The sequence below is a fragment of the Seriola dumerili genome, unplaced genomic scaffold (assembly GCF_002260705.1).
Source record: "Seriola dumerili isolate Sdu_G_001 unplaced genomic scaffold, Sdu_1.0 BDQW01000052.1, whole genome shotgun sequence".
Lineage (NCBI taxonomy): Eukaryota > Metazoa > Chordata > Actinopteri > Carangiformes > Carangidae > Seriola > Seriola dumerili.
Window position 1 is genome coordinate 19750744 of NW_019174307.1, and position 21505 is coordinate 19772248.

General features: G+C 37.8%; 1 protein-coding gene across 1 annotated transcript; it reads left to right on the forward strand.

Annotated features, from left to right (window-relative positions):
* Positions 1–1218: 1218 nt before the first annotated feature.
* LOC111218165 (interleukin-1 receptor type 1-like) lies at positions 1219–21126 on the forward strand. The gene is made up of 11 exons (XM_022740316.1): positions 1219–1435; positions 7892–8102; positions 8659–8827; positions 10323–10485; positions 10876–10938; positions 12306–12432; positions 12889–13028; positions 14316–14459; positions 15537–15701; positions 16389–16595; positions 18358–21126. The coding sequence occupies exons 1-11, from the start codon at positions 1360–1362 to the stop codon at positions 18549–18551; spliced, it is 1659 nt and encodes a 552-aa protein (XP_022596037.1). The 5' UTR covers positions 1219–1359; the 3' UTR covers positions 18552–21126.
* The last annotated feature ends 379 nt before the right edge of the window (positions 21127–21505 follow it).

A 21505-nucleotide genomic window follows, 5' to 3' on the forward strand; every position in this document is an offset into this window, starting at 1 on the left:
AGATTTACAAACCCGTTAGGTCTCAAAATTCATTTGATAAAACCTCCAAGATATTTTTTTATAGTTCAGCAGTTTCATTATAGAGGGATTGAGATGTCTCTGTGATAAGAGATTCTCAGTGGCTTCAAGGTGCTTTGTGGGGTACCACTTTACAGTAAGGCATAGTTAAGGATATCTGTGGGCATTATCCTTAAAAATATATAAAGGCAAACAAAACTTTCATAGTATCCTGTCCAATATTATTTTAGCACACAATCGTTTCTCAGCAATTACAAATGAATCCAAAAAAATGTTTGGTTACCGGGTTTAAAGTGCATATTAGGAGAAAGATCACTTTGACAGGTGAGTAACTGAGGCAGTAAACCCTTATTAGCATTAATCACAGCTGATATAGTGACATGTACATCTAAAGCTTATTCATTACAAATTTAGCCATTGTTTTGTTAGTCCTTTTGTCTATAAGGACTTGTGAATCATATACATTAATGCTTTTGTAACCCAGACAGTTTATAGACAACATGCACTTTTCAATATGGACATCATTGTAATTTTTAATTTTCAATTAATGTGCGTGTTGTTTATATTTATAAAATTCACTGTATGTGTGAATTGTGACATTCTTTGGGGGGGGGGGGGGACACGACGACTTCTAATAATAACAAAAGATCTTTTAACATCCTGTGAAATTTTAAAATATTACTTGTTAACCATTAAATAAGTTGTACACTTTCAAATATTTAATTTGCTATCCACTAGCACCGAAAAACCCATTACTGTGTGTGCATGTTCGCTTATATCTGCTTAAGGATATTACTGTCAATGCAATCCTTTTGTTAAAAAAAAAAAAAAAGCACTGTATATATTATAATTACTCCAGGTCATATTAATTTTCTACAGGATACAACATAAATATATGAGTAAAACAGGGTCCCAACTGCAGTATCTATACTGCCAATTTAGATCAAAAGTACTGTAATCAGTGACAAAGTGAGTTGAATCAGTTATTAAGATAGTGAGAGAGATAGTGGTAGATAAAGATTAAGATAGGTCCAAAGAGATAAGACAGATAAGAGAGCTGGATACAGAGACAGCTTCTTTAAATGTCTGACCTTTTCCAAATAAGCACCCAATCGATGGAACTTCCTAGGACTTCACGGAGTGTTTCAGCCCTGCCTTCTATGTGTCAACTGGGTTTCTCCCACTTCCCCATACTCTGGAGTCTGTTCGAGCCAGAGACCTGTCAGGAAATGTGTCAAGAAGCCTTATTTATTGCCGAGAGTCGGTGCAGCGAGAGAACATGAGCCATGACTGAGAAACCATACAGGGCTTTAATGAAATGTAACCTGTTAAATCCCACAGATGAGAACCATGGCAGTGACAGGATGGGTCTATTTGTTGACTGCACTGTTGTATCTGAGATTTTCTGTGGCGCACGGTGAGTATTGATCACCACAATTCTTCTGAGGATTTTAAAGACTAAGAAAAGCTTCTGCTGTTGGAAATAATTTCCAAAAACCTGACTCTGGTTGCTTTACAAGAACTTTATAACACCAAAATGTTGTCCAGTTGTTTATTTAAATTATTGGCTGACTCTTAGTTTAGAGCATTTTCAGTTTCAATATTGTCCCAGACAGACTTAAAAAAAAAGGTGAAGTTGAAAACCATGAACTGTTTTGTAGATTTCAGACATAAAGCTCCTAAGACGGGGCCATATTTATGCAGCAATTATTAAATAATAAACTGAAAGTAAGCACACGTCGCCTATGTTGCAACATTTGTATAGCATTTCCTGTTTATAACTTGTTTTACAAGCACTTGAGAAACCTGCTTGAGCTGTCCGGAGTTTCCTTCACAAGTGAGACACCCAGCAAATACTGCCTGCTTTCATAACACGTTTCCTATAAAAGACAATAAGATAAGCAGTTTGTGACATGACTAACAATTTAAACTTTCTCAGTTGTATGTAGCACCACTATGGGTCTAACTATTCTGAAATCAAGACAAAAGTCACAATACAAATGTCCTGGATCTTGTATTGTGATACTGTCATTTTATAAAAAAGTACAGGTTATCGTCAAGGTGAAAACCGAGTAGGTTGTAACATCTCTTCTCCTGTTCTACTCAATCCTTCAGTGCGTTTACATATACTTAATTAACAAGGTTATAGTCGACTTTTTCCAGATGGCTGATTTCTGAGCGACTGGGTGAAAGGAGAGATCTTTATAAAGAGACCAACTGACACTGAAACTAACACAAAGTATCCTGTAGAAGTCTAAATAAATCATTCTCCACACTGAACATTTGACCATTTGTTAAATCCAGACACACTGGCACTGCGAGGGAAAACTGTAGTCTGTCTGGCTGTCCTCTCACTGTGCTGTCAGGCTGCTCCCGCACAAACACACACAGAGAACACAGCAAAAAACAGAGAAAAAAGTCAGGACCTCAGGGCCAAGACAGCATCGTCTATCACTAATGCAGTCAAAATAAGCAAGCTATGCTCCCAAAGTAAAGTCGGGAGCCAGGGAGAAATCTAATTACCTTGCTGCATGTAGTAACCAAGATACTATGCATACTAATGCAAGATACTATGCATACTAATGCATAGTATCTTGGTTACTATCATGGTTAATGCAGTTTTTGGAATTTGATTTTCATCATTTGGTCATTTATTGTTCAGGTAGAAAAAATATACTTATGAACTGTATAAACACATTCAGACAGACTAAAATACCCTAAAATCTGCTTTGTGTTGTGTATTTCCTGTATGTTGGTACCTTTGAAAAAAATTCCTCCAGCACCAGCTCGGTCTGCTTTATACTTTTGCATTCTGCTTTTCATAACTCAACTGTGATTTGACATAAACACACTCTCTTCGCCTCAATGATTAAAGATCTGGTTTATGCACAGAGGAAAGTTAATGTTGAAGATATGCTCAAATTATAATAACATATAAAAAAATATCTACAGTATAACTTATATCCTTTACTGTTAATTATGTTGTGTTGTGACTTTATCATCATCATCTCAGATAGGTTCTCCAAGGCGATATGTCAGTTACACCTCCCGTTTCTCACACTCATCCACAGCAGCACATCTCTGACAAAGTGCCAGCTAAACTAGGTACTGTAAGACAGAGAGCTGAGACAAAGGTTGGGTCCTTCTCACCACTGATATCGGCTATCAGTGAAGTAACAATGATGACAGGACACTCTGAAAAGATACAAAGTTACTCAGTCACAGTGCAAAATACATCTTGCTTGGTGAGCAGCAAACAGCAGACCACATGCATGACATCTGCCTCATGACATAAAATAATTTACATGTGTTCAGAGAGTGGGTTTTTCAACCTGACTATTGTTGATTAAAATAGGTCAAAGACGGCAAACATTTACTATGAGACTTTTATGGTTGAGTCTCCAGGAAGTCCCTTACCTGAACGATGTCAGCAGTGTGTTAAAGGAAATGAATGACTAAGTGTTAAGTTACACAATATACATCAGCTTTGAATAGGGGACAGAAGTTATAAAAAAAAATCTACAAAATATATTTTTTTTAAAAAACAATTACATTAGCTTAATACAGCTTGGTCAAGTTTTCTGTCAGTGTGCACTAAAAGACATTTTTTCTACTTAATTTTCTTCACATAACATGTAGAAGGACAAAGTAAGTAACATTTTCAAAACTTTCCTGCTGAAGCATACAGTGATTTTCTGACATCAGTGATGAGTCAACTCAAGAAAAACACTGCATTGGCAAGCTTTGCTGTCATCAAATTAAAAAAGCCCAGAATTTGCATTACAGACAGAAAATGTCAACACTGACATAGAAGAAAAGTAATGGGTTGTTCACCTGCTATCAGTTGAGCAAAAAATGTATAGTTCTTTAAAATCTCAATTTTCGTCAAAAAAATACAGAAGAGGAGGGAGATATTTCCAGCAAGGTTCAAGGTTTTGAGGAAAACTAAAGCCAACTAAAATTTCTCTTAACTAGGTTGTGCTGAAGTACCTGGCGAGCAATATTCAATTTGTAAATCTTACTGACAGCATTAAACTGGTGCAATAAGCTGATAACACAATGCGTTTTATCTCAGGCAGCAACGTAATTTCTGGTTAGTGTGCTACATCCACTGACAACAATTAACTGCACCAACAGTATAATGGATTTACAGTAAATCTGTGGAAGTAATTGGCAAACAAAGCTCTTCCTCACTGTTGGAAGAACCTCCAGACAGGACTCACAGTAGCTGACAATCCAGCAAAATACACTGTACTAGACAAATCACACAGCACCTATAATATCATGACAGCCTATGTGAAAAATACTGTAAACTGTACTGCAAACTCTGCTACACAGAACATGTTACTTTATGATATAATTTACAACCCCTTATAGTACATTTTTATGTGGAGTTTAGGGCTGTCCCAAACGATTATTCTTTAAAGATTAATCTAACAATTATTTTTTTATTAACCTAACAGTAATTTTATTGCAATTATTTTCCAGTTAGTCATTTAATATAACAATTTGCCCCGTCCAACACACACACACACACACACACACACAAATGAAGATGCACTTTGCAGTGTGCAGACTACCGCACTATTGGTTACAAGATTAAAGTATTCCCAAACTTTGGAGGACCTTGTGCGAGCCTTTTTTGCCGCGTGTTGCTCCACACGCTCCGTCGTACTGCTGGTAGACGACGCCATGTTGTTCAAATAGATTACACAGACGCAAATCAATCACGTAGTCAATGCCTTCAATTACGTCACCGCGTTGTCCCAGCCTTTGCGCTGCGCTTGTATCCGGGTAAACCAAAGACGATGGATATAAACGGTCCCATTAGAAAGTTCCGGTTTTGTTCTATGAACATTTACCCTGTGTGGTTTTACACGACGCGTCGACACTAAAATTCCACGTCGAATAATTTTTATAATCGAAAACGTCGATTACGTCGGATAATCGTCCCAGCCCTAGTGGAGATGAAACAATCAGTTCATCAATTAGTCAACTGACTGAATTTTCCCACAACCCAAACACATGCAGGTTAACTGGAGATTGTAAACTGCCCCTAGGTGTAAATAAGCCTGAATGGTTGTCTGTCTTTGTGCATCAGCCCTGTGATAGACTGGCGACCTGTCCAGAGTGTACCCCACCTCTCGCCCAATGTAAGCTGGGATAGGCTCCAGCACCCCTGGCCACATGTATAGATAATGAGTGGATGGATGCAAGACATAGGAATAATTCAATCATTCATTTTGCGACAGGTATATAGGTCAAAGAGAAACACAAACTCCAGATTGTCCAATGTTTAGAGCTGTAAAACACCACAGATAAACATACAATGGAGAGCAACTTTCAATACCGACCTAAATATCAGATGTCAAGTGCAAATGGCAGCATTGTACATGTGCAGCATTTATAGGTGAGGCTTCATTCATAAGCACCTGCATGCGTAAATACAGGATTTACTCAGTATATACAATCATATGATGGAGAACATTAAAAGGTGCACAGCAGTCAATCAACTACCATACTGGACATCTATTGACTTCCAAAAACCTGAAATACACCAACTGTCCCCTACAAGTCTTTTTCATCAATCCAAAACTTCATGTAGTGAACAAATATTACGACGCTAACCACTGACAACTGATGAAAATGAAAACATAAAAATAAGACAAAATAAAAATTAGAGAGGGTACTGCTAACTGTCAAGGCAACCAAATAACATGCGCAAATCATAAATCAAATCAAAGGAAAGGACGGTCAAAAACACAATCTATTATATATCACAATACAAATCACTTCTATATTTCTTTTACATATTTTTCTTTCGGTATAAAACTTTGTAGAGTCAGGAGTATTTGTGTAACTTCACCTGCCTGCAAGGGACGCAAAACTTCGCAGCCCCGCGTGTAACCCCCAACACACTAATCAAACAAGCTAACAAGTCAGCAATTAACATTGGCAGGTGGCAAAAGAGTCAGCGGTCTTACCTTGTGTTGGTTCTTCTTCTGTGAAGAGCCGCCACATTAAACCCCAGGGCTCAACTTGGTATTCTTTGGAGTAGACATTCCTTCCTTCGAAAACGAGTCTTCACAGGGGGAGCACCATCTAAGCTAGCAGCTAGCTAGCTAGCTAGCATCGACATCAGCTCCAGCACTGTAGCCACTGCGCGATTTTACTTCCTTTTACAACTTGTATTTTATATTTCTTCATTTGCTTCTATTTCGTCAGGGTTGTAACTTGGTTTCTTTCCACCAACTTGAGTTTGGCTCCGGTTCTTACTGTCATATCGTCGGTTGAAGTTGCCCGCCATTTGCAATCTGTCTAATGCTGCGTTCACGTGAGATCCTAAATACGATCACCCTAGCGGGAATATCCGTTTGCCTACTAAACGTAAAACTGATGACTCCAGCCCGGTGAAAAACAACAGAAATGCCTAATAACAATAATACAACCGATTTAGATAAAGGCAATTGGCCATATCATACAGTACATCTGACTTTAACTAACCATTTCAAAAAATCAAGTATTAAAGCTAATTTAGGCTAGATTTCCCTTTATCCTTTTTTTAATGGTTCTGTAAAGCTGCGACTTCACCGCTCTAGTAGTAGTAACAAGAACATGGTCGTTCTTCCCACTCTTCCAACTGTACATGAATGCGGCATTTCAAGTGTGTCCAGAAATGAGTAAATGAGGGTGTAGAGCTCATAAAGAATCAAAAGGCCACAGTACCTCTTAAGAAAACAGTATAACGGACTTTACATTTTTTTTATTATTGGCAATGTTCTTCTTTTCTTTATTACTTTTTTTTTTTATATAAATCACGTATTGTTATTCAAATAACTAGGTTGTCAGCATAGGCCATCAACTAATTGTCACTTTCATCTGAATGGTTGTTTCCAGGGTTAGTGTGGTGTTCGAAGTTTTACAACTGAAAGTGTGGATTAAAACTGCTCTATAAGCGTGTCACCGAACAGTCATTTGACGTCACAACTTTTCTGTGTGTGGGCAGGGATGTCATTTTGACATTTTGGCAGCAAACCCTTAATTTCCTGCCTTGGCTACAAGGCCTCGTGCTTTTGTCCATGTAGCGGTTTTTTTTTAACATCACAAACGTCCTCTGTCTTGTTCTGTACATGATGATTAATTTCAAACTTTCTGAATAAACAGATGATCCTCTCTAAGGCCGAGTATAAACTCTATTGCTACATCTATCTTCTATTAATGAAGAAAAAAAAGTGAATAAGCATTGTCGCCTCTCTCTCAAGCTGCTCACTTGTCGGCAGAAAAGTTATTATTAGTGTAAAATATACATAAACATGCAAACAGCCTCATATCAATGCGGTCAGAGAGCACACCTCCATGTGCCATACAATCTTCTGTTACTCTGATATCAGTAAATGTCAGAAAATGTTTTGTTTAAAAACTCTTGGGACAAAACATTAAGTTATTTTTATATATGTAAATATATATATATATATAAAATTGGCCTCACTGTGGTGCTGTCTACACAAGAAAGCTATCAGTTCTTCATTGACCCAACACTGAACTTCCCAACCACTTAAACAAAAATCTGTTAGATAGTTTTGGAGATATTCTGCTAATTGCCAAACAAATAAACAATAAACAAACACACAGTACTGAATGCATAACCTCCGGCAGAGGTTGGATTAAACTTACATTAAGGATTGTGATACCTTCTTTTACTGTATGCAAAGTGCTAGTTTGTGTCAGAGAACACTTAAAAATCTGAAGGCTTGCGTTTACTCCAGAAATTCTGCTCATGTCGTGTATATATACTGGTGTCTTATATGTTCAAGTTTTTACCCCTAGCATTGAATGAGAAATGACTGGTCTCTCTTTGCACTATCACATCCAGACCACAGCGGGGAGACAGACACCTACCATGTGAGTGCTGGCTACCTATTTTTGCTGAGATGTCTCACTGCTGATGCTCACACCAATGTGACCTGGAGCAGAGCAGGGATGCACAACTTAAGCCTGCCCAGTGGTGTGGAAGTCAGGAATGGGTCACTGTGGTTTCTACCTGTACAGACTTCCCATAATGGAACCTACACCTGTGAGAAAAGGTATAGAAACTCCTCTATAACTTTGTAGGTTTAACTGCATCTGATCCTGACTGTATGAAAAACTCAAAGCACCTTTGTTAAGTATTTTAACATCTGTAATTGATTAATTGACTTCACTTTTAGACATCTGTTTAGAGGGGAAGTTGGACATGAAGCTATGGAACTGATGTAAAAATGTAGTGTTTAAAACAAAAAAGTAGAAATGTGATACAGGCCCAGCTCCCATTTCCACCTTTAATAGAAATAAACTATAAGAGGGGCATTTGTTTCTTGTGGTGGGTCTCCTTCACATTTGGAGCAACAAGGCATTAAACTTTAAACTCCTTACAGATGAGTCTGGAATTACATTTAAGTTTATATCACAGGTTGTGGGAGTGAGTAATAAATTGCAACAGGTTTATGATAATAATAATAATAATAATAATAGCTCCTTTTCTTTACCCTTGACAATAGGGAGAGATAGAGATTAGTTCATAGTATTGATAACCCTGTTGTTCCAAAGAGCTTGAGTTTGGCCTTTCTGCAGCTTTGTCACTGTTTATCTCCCTCTCTTTAGGGACGAGACTGGATTGTCAAAGATAACATTTGGGGTGTCGGTGTCCACTGGAGAGTGTCCTGATACACCTGAGACCATATCCATCACCCAGGAAGTCAGAGGAAGTCTTCCCTGCAAACAGACAGAGATCTTCAGATTGAATAACACAAGGACCATACGATGGATGAAGGTATAAACAACCCCATGACATTCATGTGCTGTTTTTTAATGATGCATCCCTGTGCCCTATACTGTATGTCTTCTTCTACTGCATGTCTGCCTGATGTAGCTCCTGGTTCAGTTTGTTTTGAGTACAAAGAAAGTGTGTTATTCATTCAGACAAGCTTGCACCTTTAAAGGTCCCATATTGTATAAAAGGGGATGTCCATGTGACTTTGTGATGTAACAACAAAGCAGTCACCCTCTCAGCCATGCCCCATGTCCAGCCCACCTGGACCCACCATCCAACCACGCAGGATTTAGTTTCTCTGAGTGTTTACCGGCTATATTTTTATTCAATCACTTCGAAAACAGTCAGCCAATCAGAAGAGAGGCTCAGAGTCTCTCGCTCGAGAGAGAAGCCTGAGAGAGGAGATGTAAAAGTACACTGAGATGGTTTTTACTTAAAACCACAAATATATGTTCTTATGGATATCAACAGTTCAAATAAAACACAGGAAAAGTATAAAATATGGGACCTTTCCAAGATTAGTGTAAAAGCACAGAGATGGCAAGAACAGAGTAGGTCCTGAGTAATTTATGTAATTCCTTTTCGGGGGTGTAAATATATTGCTTTTTTCTGGTTGACAAAACATTTGATTTCTACACAATGTCCTGTATACGTATTCTGGCTTGATTAATGCAACACTGCCCCCTACTGTACACATCAGGAACTGAGATCTACAGTAAGTGAAAATTGAACAAACCATCTGCCCCCATCTGCTGTTTATGGTTGTTATTGGTTGCTATAAAAATGCTGCTGTAGATACACATCTGGATGTGGAGGGGGCCCATACAGCACATTACAAATACTCCAACTGACAGCCAATCTTTCATCAAGCAGCACAGAGTACTGTGCCACAGCATCAGAAAACCTGACTGTTAATTATTCACATTCTTCAGGAAAGTTTCTCTGCATGCATGTTTTCATCACTTGCAGTTCAAGTTCAAATTAATTTGTAGAGCACAATCTTATACAAAAGCAAATAGAAACAATAAAACAATAACAAAAAAAGGTTAACAAAGAGATAAAGACAGACAACACACATACACATAAAAAAGAAGACTAAGTAATTAAGTTATAAATGATTTAAGGCCTTTTTTATTGTTTATCAATATACAGTATTTGTTAACAGTTGTAATGTCTCCTATATTATTACAACTGTGTTTGAGTATATTGTCATTCATTATTTGTTCATACACAAACATCCACTTATGGAAGGAATTACAGTTATTTACAAATCCCTAAATAGACTACTTGGATTGTCTAAATTCCTAAAAATGTATTTTATGTTACTGACTTTTGTTCAATTTAAGATCATGTGCTTTATTTTTGTTGGCTTTTTATTTCTTGTCTTGTAAGAGGCACTTTGTAACTTAATTTTTTGAAAAGTGCTCTACAAAATAAAGTTTGCACTCGCTTGTACACTGTAAAGAATAATTACAGTCTGTGTTTCTGTGTGTAGGACTGCCACGCAGTGGAGCCCATCTTGGTGGATGACATTGGCAACATGAGGCTGCCTCCAGTCTCAGAGAAGGATGCTGGGATATACACATGCCTGGTAGACATTAGCTTAGATGGCAGGAAGTACACTGCTGCACGCAGCATCCAGCTGACTATTAACAACGGTATGTACTGTCAGTCATTAGTGTCATCACTTTAGTGACTTTGATTGCATCCAGATGGATAACTATTTATTATTCTATCGTCTTAACACTTCTTTTCTTACATCAAGAGACCACTTTTACTATTGTGCAAATGACACTTTCATCGACTGTAAAAGCTCTCTTCATCATTTTAAGACGTTGCAGACAGCCACAGCAACAGGGAAACTATGGTTTCTGAAGGCTATTCTTATTTACTCATCAGTCATTCTATTCTCAAAGCTAAAGTAACTTTCCCACAAAGTTCATCTTAGATTATTTGTCTTTTTCTTATTGCTTCACTTTTCGTAGAGTGTATTATATTGTGCTGTGTTATTTTCTGTTACATTGATTATTTGTCTGTAATCCTTAAAGATGAGTTTATCAAACCCCCTATGATGGCGTACCCTCAAGAGGAAGTGATTGTGGTCGAAGTGGGCAAGTAACAGTTTCTCACAAATTATAATCAACACCTTATAGTGACACACGTAGTCTACATCTGTTGGGTATGACTTCACAATATGTCATCTTCTCCAAATGTGACTGCGGTATTACTCATGTCTTGTTCTCTATTTAGCTCTTAGAAACTGTGAGAAGGCTAAAACTAAAAGAAGGCTAATAGGGTTAGTGAGTTTTGTGTGACTGCGTACAACAACACTTCTAACAATGACGTAAAAGGTGCCTGCGGAATTAGGGCAGGTTGCAGGATGGAGCAATTCTCCCTTGGCTTCATCACTGGTATATTCAAACCACATGCTTGGAAAGAGTCCTGGGACTACCTACTTTCAGCCTTTCTCAGGCTGACAAAGTAAGCGTCCCAGTCTGTATTTGAACAAGCTTTTTAGATGTCAAAGTGGAAATCTAACAAAAAAGGGTGTAAAAGCTGTCAAATAAATCAAGCGGAGTAGAAAGTACAATATTTGTGTAGTGTAAGTATAATGTGGCATAAAATCTAACTACCTAAACCACCACAGCCATAAAAAGACTATTAAAATGAAATAATAACTATATTGATGTCAAAACGTATCTTTACAACAACTAATCCTCCATTGTCTCATTGCTCATGACTGAGCACCAGTGTTTGCTAAAATTAGATAATATATGGCATTTTGTATTGGTAATGAAATGTTAAGCCAACATTGGAAATGAAAGGTCGCACTATCAGCTAGCTTGCATTAATTGGCTAAACTGTAACTTAAAGCATGATGCGCAGACGCAGAGACAGAGGACATGAGCCACTTCTGCAAGTGAGATAGGCAGACAAGATGTGCAGCTAACATCAAGGTCTAGAAATGGTACAGTGCACTGTAAGGGTGTCTGAAATCGTAGTACAAGATCTAGGCATGAATATGGGAAATATAATATTTATAAACCTGTGATTCGAACCCTGGTTGAACTGCAACAATATATTTCAGCTTTATGTAAATATTCATGAAAATAGTCTGTACTGACACCAACATGCAGGTATTCTGGCTATTTTAGGCCTTAAGTGTTGCCGTTTGCTGCCATTAAGAATAACTAATCTGTAGCATTGCCGAGGATACCTTAACACTTGTCCAGTTTTGCATCAAATTATGTTGGATTGGGTGTGTCATCTATTAATTGGGCCTGATTTTGTCAGAAGTCAACAGTTCAGGAGATATGAGGGCTTTGACATGTCTCGGTTTCAGACTTTCTCCAGATTTGCTTGTCAAACGTTTTCACTGGACTGAATTCTATAACAAATGACAGTGAAGTCAAACAGTTTTTTATGTTTATCCTGTAGAGTGACAGCTGCTTTGTTTTTTAATTTCACTGATGACCAGGTATGAGAGCAGAGCTGAAGTGTATAGCCTACGTAGGCAACAGCGAGGACAGTCAGACTTCCATGTACTGGCTTGTTGACGGGATCTTTGCTGACGAGTACGAAGGACTCGAGGAGTCCTGGTCATAGTGAGTCTCTGTTTCCTGTTTCAGCCTATACTCTACATGGTTATGTAAGCAAAACAAGTTCAGTCAAGTCAGTTTATTTTATATAGAGCCAAATCACAACAGATGTTATCTAAAGGCATGTGATATAGTAGTTCTAGACTGCACTCTTTATAATACTGATTACAGAGGCCCAAGAATTCCCACCATGTACAAGCACTTGGTGACAGTGCAAACTTCAAGCAGCCACAGACTCAGAGTGGGCGGCCATCTCCATCTCGAAGTCAAACACATAAACATTTCTTGGAAAAAGGATTATTTGCCTTCTAGTTGCCAAATATTGCAAATGCAGCTTTGAACAAAGCAGAACAAAAGCAATGATGACAGAGGGTTTTCATGACATTCTTGCTTGGTTGCCTGATTTATTAACTGACTGATTGATACACTGTTTGACGGGCTGACTGGTCCTGTCCCTTTTAGTTTTCACGCTGATGGCAAGGTGTATGGTCAGTCCATTCTGTCCATCTCCAAAGTTCGTTGTCAGTTCCTGAATGTCCCCATTCATTGCCATGTATGCAACCCAGTTGGAGCGGTATCCGGCTTGATGACGCTTCGAGAAGGTATTCTCTCCACTCCTCTCCTCTCTTTACAGGAAAAGCAAATTCAATATCAACCCAGGGAACTACAGAAATGGCCAAAATCTAACACATTTACAAACTGTTTTGAACTAATGTCATAAACACATATGTTAAATTATAAATACTAACTCCTAAAATCAGTGAAACAAATGTCATCACAAATCAAATCCTTTTAAAAGCCAGGCAAGAAAATGCTTCAAAGGATTTTGTAAATATCCATAAATCAAAACCACCAAATGTTTACGTCTTATTTCCAGTAAAAGGGAATCTTACTGTAATTCTACAGCCTTTCTGGCAACACATTAGGGAAGGCTCTCTCCTGTTTCAACATGACAGTGCCACCGCCCCCCTACATAAAGCCAGATGCATAAAGGAATGGTTTTTCTAGAGCCCTGACCTCTGACAGGCAGGTTCAACAACCAGGAAAGTGAAGGCTGTTAAAGCAGCAGATTAATGCCAATGATTGTGGAATGAGATGTAGCGATCACTTGTGATGTGATGTTTGTGAAACCTGATGTTTGGGTGTTTGTTAGAGTGTCTGCATACTTGCTAAATTGTGTATCTTACTGTTCCAAGCCTTGTTTTACTCAAAAAAGCTCTGTAACCATTTATTTCTATATTTGACATTGTTTTATTTTGTTGTTTAACCCGGTTAACATCGGTTTCAGCATCAGCATTCCTACTTACATCTGTCTTAAAGACTGTCTCACATGTTTAGCCACAAAAAACCTTTTCAGAACATATTGTTAACAATACTGAAACCCCCCCTTTGACATTATTAGTTTTCTCCTACTTCCTTATTGATGGCAAAAATATTATTTTCTGAAATTATTGATAACTTTTAGCAAGTTATATTTTATGTTTGATACATATTGTACTTTGTTACACTTTAATTTATGGGGTCAGTGACAAAATAAGAGGAAACAGGAAAACAATCTGACCTGCTATTACCTGCTACCTGCATACTATGAAAAAATAAGAAAAAAAGCACACTCTTGCGTTCCATTAAAGATATTAATATTAATGATCAATTGATGAAAATGAATGAATAAGACATTGTGTAATATGGACCAGAGTCTCTAAGGATGTTTTTAAGGGTTAAATGTTGTTTTTTAACAACGTAATTGCGTTTGTGTTGGAAATATGGTAGGCAGTTAGTTGCCTGGAAATATTTCCACAGGATGAATAATTCCTGAAAGAATTCCCAGTAAACTTGTTATATGTCGTTAAACCAATGACTGTAATCTGTCTGCCTCCTCCTGTCTCCAGCTGACCACAGTGCCTTCTACACCAGTGTTGCTCTCTGCCTCGTTGCCTCCTTGGCGACTCTAGCCTTGGCTGCAGCCTTCCTCTTCTTTAAAGTAGATGTGGTTTTGGCGTACAGGAGACTGTTGAGACATTTTTCCAAACAAGGTCAGTGTTTTATCTGTACGTGCACTTGTGTGGAATCTGGGCACTGTCAAGAAATCACTTGTTTGCTTTATTGCACAAATCTACAACATGTACCAGAAGATACTTCAACACTTAAACACCTTGTAGGAGGCACGATTGAAGGTTTTGAACAAATCAAGTTATGTTTTATCAAAAGTCTTGTCCGGTATTATCGATTAGTCAGCCTGATCAAAAATCATCATGGCCACCAGTGGTGCAGGACATGCTGATCAGCTGGTACGTAATTATATCTTAATTATAGCCATTTTCAATAAAACAATAATAAAAAAAATCATAAAACTAAAAATGGTTTAATTTCATAAGAGTTGGAAAGTTAGTCAAAATGTTTGGTGTTCAAAATTTTGTTCCACACTATTTGTAAGTTTTGCTATTGCTACATAGCTAATGTTAGCATTAACAGCTGTTTACTTATTAGTCTAGAAGAAACACTGAGAGTTCAGCATCAAACTCTGGTCTCAATCACTTCTTTTCTTCTACGGAAGTTAGCATGCTAACCAGCTAGCCTCAGCCTGTCTCGTCACTTTCCGATAGCAACTCACTGTATCCTCAAATCTGCCCTGAAGATGTAGCGCTGCTCAGAGGGCATATTATAACCTCTTGTCTTGTAAACGCAATGATGGCTGAAGCAACAATCACCATCACCCATTCATGAAAAGAAACCACATTTGGTGGCAGATAAAACTTACAAATTAAAAAAAACTCTTGTTCACACAATGACCAGGGAAAACAATAAAGTATCACTTGTCTTCATCGTATAAAACATTAAAATGTTTACCATTTTCACTCTGTTTACACCTTAATAGGGAATACCTAGGAGATACAACTCATAAAATCCTAAATATACAAAATATATTTAGAAAATGTGTGGAAAATATTTCCACACATTTTCTAAATATATTGGTATAGGTGCAATATAATATATATTCTTAGGTGCAAAGTAGTAATGTTAAAGTATTTTTTATAACTAATTTTCCACTGCCTGTTTAAGAGTTGGCTGTTACATGAAGCTTTACAGAGACAATGCTATCTTCTCTACAGCTTCAGATGGGAAGCTCTACGATGGCTACGTGAGCTTCTTCCATCCTGACACCCTGAGTTCAGCTGAGACGGCGAGCTTTGCTCTGCAGATGCTGCCTGAGGAGCTGGAGAAAAAACATGGCTACTCCCTGTACATCAGAGGACGGGACAATTGCCCTGGAGATGGTCAGTAGCAGACACCTCACCTGGTGTGATAAAGGCACCTTGTGGAGTTTTTGTGGAAACACATTTATGTCTATGTTTAATCTTTCTCACTAGAACATGTTGTGTGTGCCCTTGTCGTCTGAATCGCTTATCTCATCTACCTCTACCTGTTTACCTTCTGGTTGCTTGCTTCCATGCACCACACATTTACACTGCAGTTCTCTGCAAACAACAGATACCAACAACAGATACCCACATTGTTTCACAGTGCCATAAGAGATGAAGGAAACCCCACAAGGCACCTTATGTAATCTGTGATCTCTAGTGGTTACCATAGGAACTGCAGCAATATTTAGCAGAATTAGCCTTGCTTTGCACGTACATTTGTTACTGAGAATATATCAGAGCTTTTGTAACTTAAAGTACAGTAACCAAGAACGACAAATGATGGATACTTACAGTAAATTTGTTAGTGACTATTTTACACACATACTACCTGTCATGAAGCCATCAGTTTCATCAACTAGCAGACATTTAAAAAGTAGGTAATCATAATCGTAATTTGTCACTTCTGCTTTTATTCTTTTACTGTATTTTGTCATGTTTCTACAATTGCTCAGTATGATTTCTGCTTTAAGATGGTGTTCAGTTTGCAGATATTTCACCTTGCACTCATATCTTGCTTAATTTCCGTTTGATCTTTTAAAGCTGTGCATGACGCCATTGCTGCTACACTGCACCAATGCCGCAGACTGATAATCATACTGTCACTGGCGCCAAGATCCTGTGCTGATGGCAAAGAAGTGGAAGCTTCACCCTTATGTGACGACCAAAACCAGCTGTGCTATGAACAGAAAATCGGCATTTATGATGCTTTGACCAAGAACGAGCCCCGAGTGATTCTGGTGGAAATTGGTAAGGACAGACTCTGCTGTGCCTAGTTAGAGAAGAGAAATCTGAGAGTGTTTAAGTCATTAGACGTTGTAAAGTAATGTTATGAAGATGCACTTTAATGCATCAGCAGCAGCCCGCATCCACCTTAGAAGTGAACATATTACCATTGTTAGATATGGATTCCAAAAGTCCTTTTGGGTCCAAAAAGCTGCTTAATGTGGCAAACTAGCCTGCAGATGTAGTTACGGATAGTGCTTTAAAGGCATCACAAGCAGAGATCTTTACAGGTCCCACTTCATGGACCTCTGCTTGAGATGTGTCGACCTGAGAATAATCCAAATATGGTCAATCTGAACAGAGCAATACAGAGAGAGAGCACCAACAATGACGGCACCAGTGGTTAAAAGTATGGAAACACATCTGAATCAATGTAATGCACTTCACAATTTACACTATGTCTCACTTTCATCATGTGCTGATTCTGATGCATCACCTAACCAGAGCTGATATTGAGTCCACTTGAATACACTTTGATATTAGCCATTCAACACGGACCCGAGACTTGTGGCAAAGAACGTGATCCCAACCAGACCCAGTTAGACTGAAGATAGTTTTGATCTGGCTCCATTCTTGTCCCGGGTCAGATCTTGGTTACTAGGAACTGGCTGAGCCTGTCGAAACTTCTAATCTTAACTTAATTATCCCACAAATGAATGTGAACTTCCAAGGCATGAGGAAAAATCTCCTGGGAGAATGAAGGTGATAAGGTTTCAAGAAGATTTTATCTTCTTCTAAAGTAATTTATAATCTGCATTACATACCACAGAAGAGTCAGAGTTAACACCCAGGGATAAGGAAAGATGGAAACTTTGCACTGCCTCCTTAGACTTCCTACTTACCCTATTTTTTCTTTTTTGGTGTAAGGATGTCAGTATTGACCAATCTGATACCCGACAGCTGTGGTATTTTTTATGTTTCAAAAACGCTAAGACACCAAACACCAGTTTTAAATATAAAAGAAGCTTAGTGTCAGTGGTTTAAACCTCAATGCACCATCCATCAAATCTCACTGAAAGCAGTTATGTCTTTCTTTTTTTTTGGCAAAAAGACTGGAAACAGCGGGGAACAACTAAACTGGCTCTGTCCAAAGTTAACAAAATTCACCTACTATATCCTTTAAAGGTCACTAATTAATACTTTGTGTCTTGCTTGTTTAATCTGTACCAAGAAAGATAAGTCACTGCTTTATGGAGGGTTATGTGCTCAACTGATTATTGGCTAGGACCAGTAACTTCCACTAGTCTCCACTGGTTGCCTAGCATTTGCTCAGAGCCAAGAAATAGTCTGGTTAGCTGCTTCTGTTTCTAGTCTTTATGCTAAACTAAGCTAAGCTAAGCTAAGATAAACAACTGCTCATAGTTGCTTCATATTTACTGCACAAACAAGAGAGAGGTAATCTTCTCATCGAAGACTAAGTGTGAAAGCAGATAAGTGGTTTCCCAAGACCATTCCTTTAAAAATAAGAAATGTTTCCTTTTCATTTTTCATCCATCTACAACAAGTGTGCGGGTCTAAACCTCTGGGCTTGTTACTTTATGATCAAAGTCTCAAAGTTGAGCATTACACCAGCAACTGCAAGGGCCACGACCTCTGAAAGGTGCTATTATAAAACATGCTCAATTTTTTTCACTACTTATTGTGAAGGTTAAATAGAATACAATTTCAATACATTCAGTGTCTTAATTTTAATATATATGGTCAACGTTCTCTTCAATCCTACCAGATGGCCCAGTGGATTACAGTCACCTGCCAGAGTCTCTTCACTACATCAAGAGGAAACAAGGAGCTCTGAAGTGGAAGAAATCGTCTCCTGGAACCAACAAACTCACCAAATTGCGCTCAAACAGAAACTTCTGGAAGAATCTGAGGTACCACATGCCCTCAATCCCTGCAGGGAAATTTCAAACTATTGTCTAAACCAAGTGGAAAAACTTGAATTTTTACAGACGGGATCAAACACAGATGTTTTGTTTGTTACATAAGGACATTTCAGACAACATTGTGAAAACATGTCTGTCATTAATTATCATCTGAATTATGTGACGCTAGAATTACTGTAAACTAACAGCTATTGGCCCATTGGCAGCCTGCACAATGACTTTTTCTCACTGCGTGCAATCGAGTTGGAAAGACATCTGCTGGATTTCTTCTTCTTGGTACACAACAGGAACTACTTTTTCCCTGCTCTCCAGAACAAAGGGGTCCAGTATCATTTACTCATTTTGAATTTTAGCCTATTTATATACTGGTATATTTTCTTTTTGCATATTTTAGGCTGTTGCAGTTTGGTAATTGCCGCAGTCACTATTTGATCTTTGTATTTTTTGTAGTATTTCCTTTAATCTTTTCTTCCTCTCTGTCTTATGAAAGCAACAAAATGGGTCAGAGAAAGAGAGAAAACATTTCAAGAGCAGCTTAACTCTGTTTTCATTAGTTAGATAATGATCAGAACAAAATGAAGTGCAGATATCCTCGTGGTTATGGAGCGGAAGAACATAGATGGTGTTCTTTAGCACATAGCCAGCTTCCTCTCTCTCCTTTTATTCCAGCAGAAAACATATTGCATTCAGGGTTTCCAGCATGAAACCTGGAATTAATGATTTAACCTCATTTCTATTCTGAAACCATCCCTGATAAGTGTGTGACGTTTTGTTCTCTTATAGAAGTCCTAGGGACTTGGTGAAATATTTTGCTCATGTGATTGATGATCATACATACTTGATCATTAGTGTTGGGTATTATTTAGATTGTATCGCTTTTAATTTCACTTCCAATATTGCTTATTGGTTCTGGATTTTTATCAAATCGTGGCTCTGATAATTGGAACAAGATTTGAGTAGTAAGCAAAAACATAAAAACATTTGTCTGTTAAGCATATTTATGGTGCTAGGAACATTTCTGTTGTAACTGTTGGAGTGTATTTTGTGATTATTTTGCTCCAAAGGCAAAATAACTTTTTTATTAACACTGTTGAAAACTGGAATATGACAGATTGCCTGGGAACAAGATATTATGGATTACCATGGCCAGTGATATATCAGATAAGCTTTAGCTGTAATAACTGTAGTAACGTATTACACAAATACATACTAATCCTAGTTTCCAGAAAAGGAGGTTTTCAATGAGACTGGTTGACTGACTAATCTAACTTGGAATCTCCCCTCTGTAGACTCATAAGCCGTGTCCTGTTTGGGAACATGTCGAGTTCAACCTCTGATGGGGAAAAACCCTCTAAGAGTTATGTTGTGTTGTACCTCATGCCGTCGCTATAAACAGCGTTACATTCACTCATTATATTAATGAGTCCTGACATTTATTTTGCGGAAAAGTTCATCATTTGGGGTAATTTACTTATTGTTTTTCTCTGAGGGCGTGAGAGGAGGAGATTGAAACCAAATTCATGTCTGTGTGTTAAATTACTGAGCTGGAGGTGCCTTGCTTAGCTTAGAGACTGGAGCTAGTCCAAAATTAAAAAGTCTACCCCCACCTGTAAAGCTAATTGGCATGCTGTATATCACCTGTACACAGACAGAAACATAAAAATTATGATTTGCTGTTTTATTCAGGGAGTTATGTTGTCTTGAGACAGGGCCAGATTTGCCATTTCCCATGCTTCCAGTCTTTATGCTAAGCTAAAATAACCTCTCTGAAAGAAAGCAAATATGCATATTTCACATAATGTTGGAACTATTGCACAAATTAGTTGTGCAGCCCAGCTTGGATCACAATCCATGGAAACATTTGTGCTATCAAATAGAAACTATTGATTCAAAACACAAATGTTTTTAAGTGATTTTAATATTCTGTAAGACGTGTTGGCTTGTGGAGACAAAGATTTACATTATTGTTGCGTGTTGTGCAGTACTCTTTTACTTGGTAAAACTCCACCACACTGCAACCTCATCAGAGATCTAATCAGCCATGCAGGCTAATAGATTTGTGCAGGTGTGCAGGGCATTAAATCACAGGCGTAAAGCACAGCAAAACACACTCTATGCTGGGGAAATATACAGTATCGCCATTGTCTTGCCCTACTGTAAATACACCATTGTAACATTGTGTTATTTTCTATGAAAAAGAGAGTATTTTACTTAGCGCAGTTCTTATTTAAAGAAAAAAGTATATATATATATATATGTGTGTGTGTGTGTGTTTAGGTTGTTTTTGTTACACCATTCAGATTGCAACAGCATTTGTGATGTAGTAAAACAATCACTTTTACTATTTCAAAGGCAAAACTGTACAGACTATCAGTACAGCAGCACAGGGTACAACATAATTGATTTCATGACAGAGCATGGACTCATTCTACTCCACTAGTCCTCTTCTATGTGACTTGTTGTAATGTGCCACAGAAAGCTTAGTCTCTCACCTACTGCTGAGTGCAATGCGTGTCTTACTCTGAAACAAAACAACTAAATGTTTTATAAATGTTGTCATAAAAACTCTGTATAAAATAATTGTGTCCTGAGATTGCATCAAATTTGAGGTATTTAGCGCAAAAAAAAAATGCCTGTACAAGACTATAAAGTTACAGTATATAATTACTGTTAAGTTATTCCCAAATGTATCCCAAAAGTCTCCCCGAGCATATTCTGGTGATGGTCTCAGGTGAGATAAAGGACAAAGCTGCAATGGTCAGTGAGTTTAATCAATATTTTATTTGTGCTGCTACTTGACAGCTTTAGTGTATATCCATAAGCCCCCTTTTTTCATTCTTTACATAACTATTCCTGTGTTTTATGTGTCTCCAGGTATGTAAAAGACAAAAGTCTGTTACAGGACAGATCACGTTATTCTCAAACACTCTAATACTCTGCGTTTTCATCAAAAAATGAATCCACCCAACAGAATATTTAGTCTGGATTTCA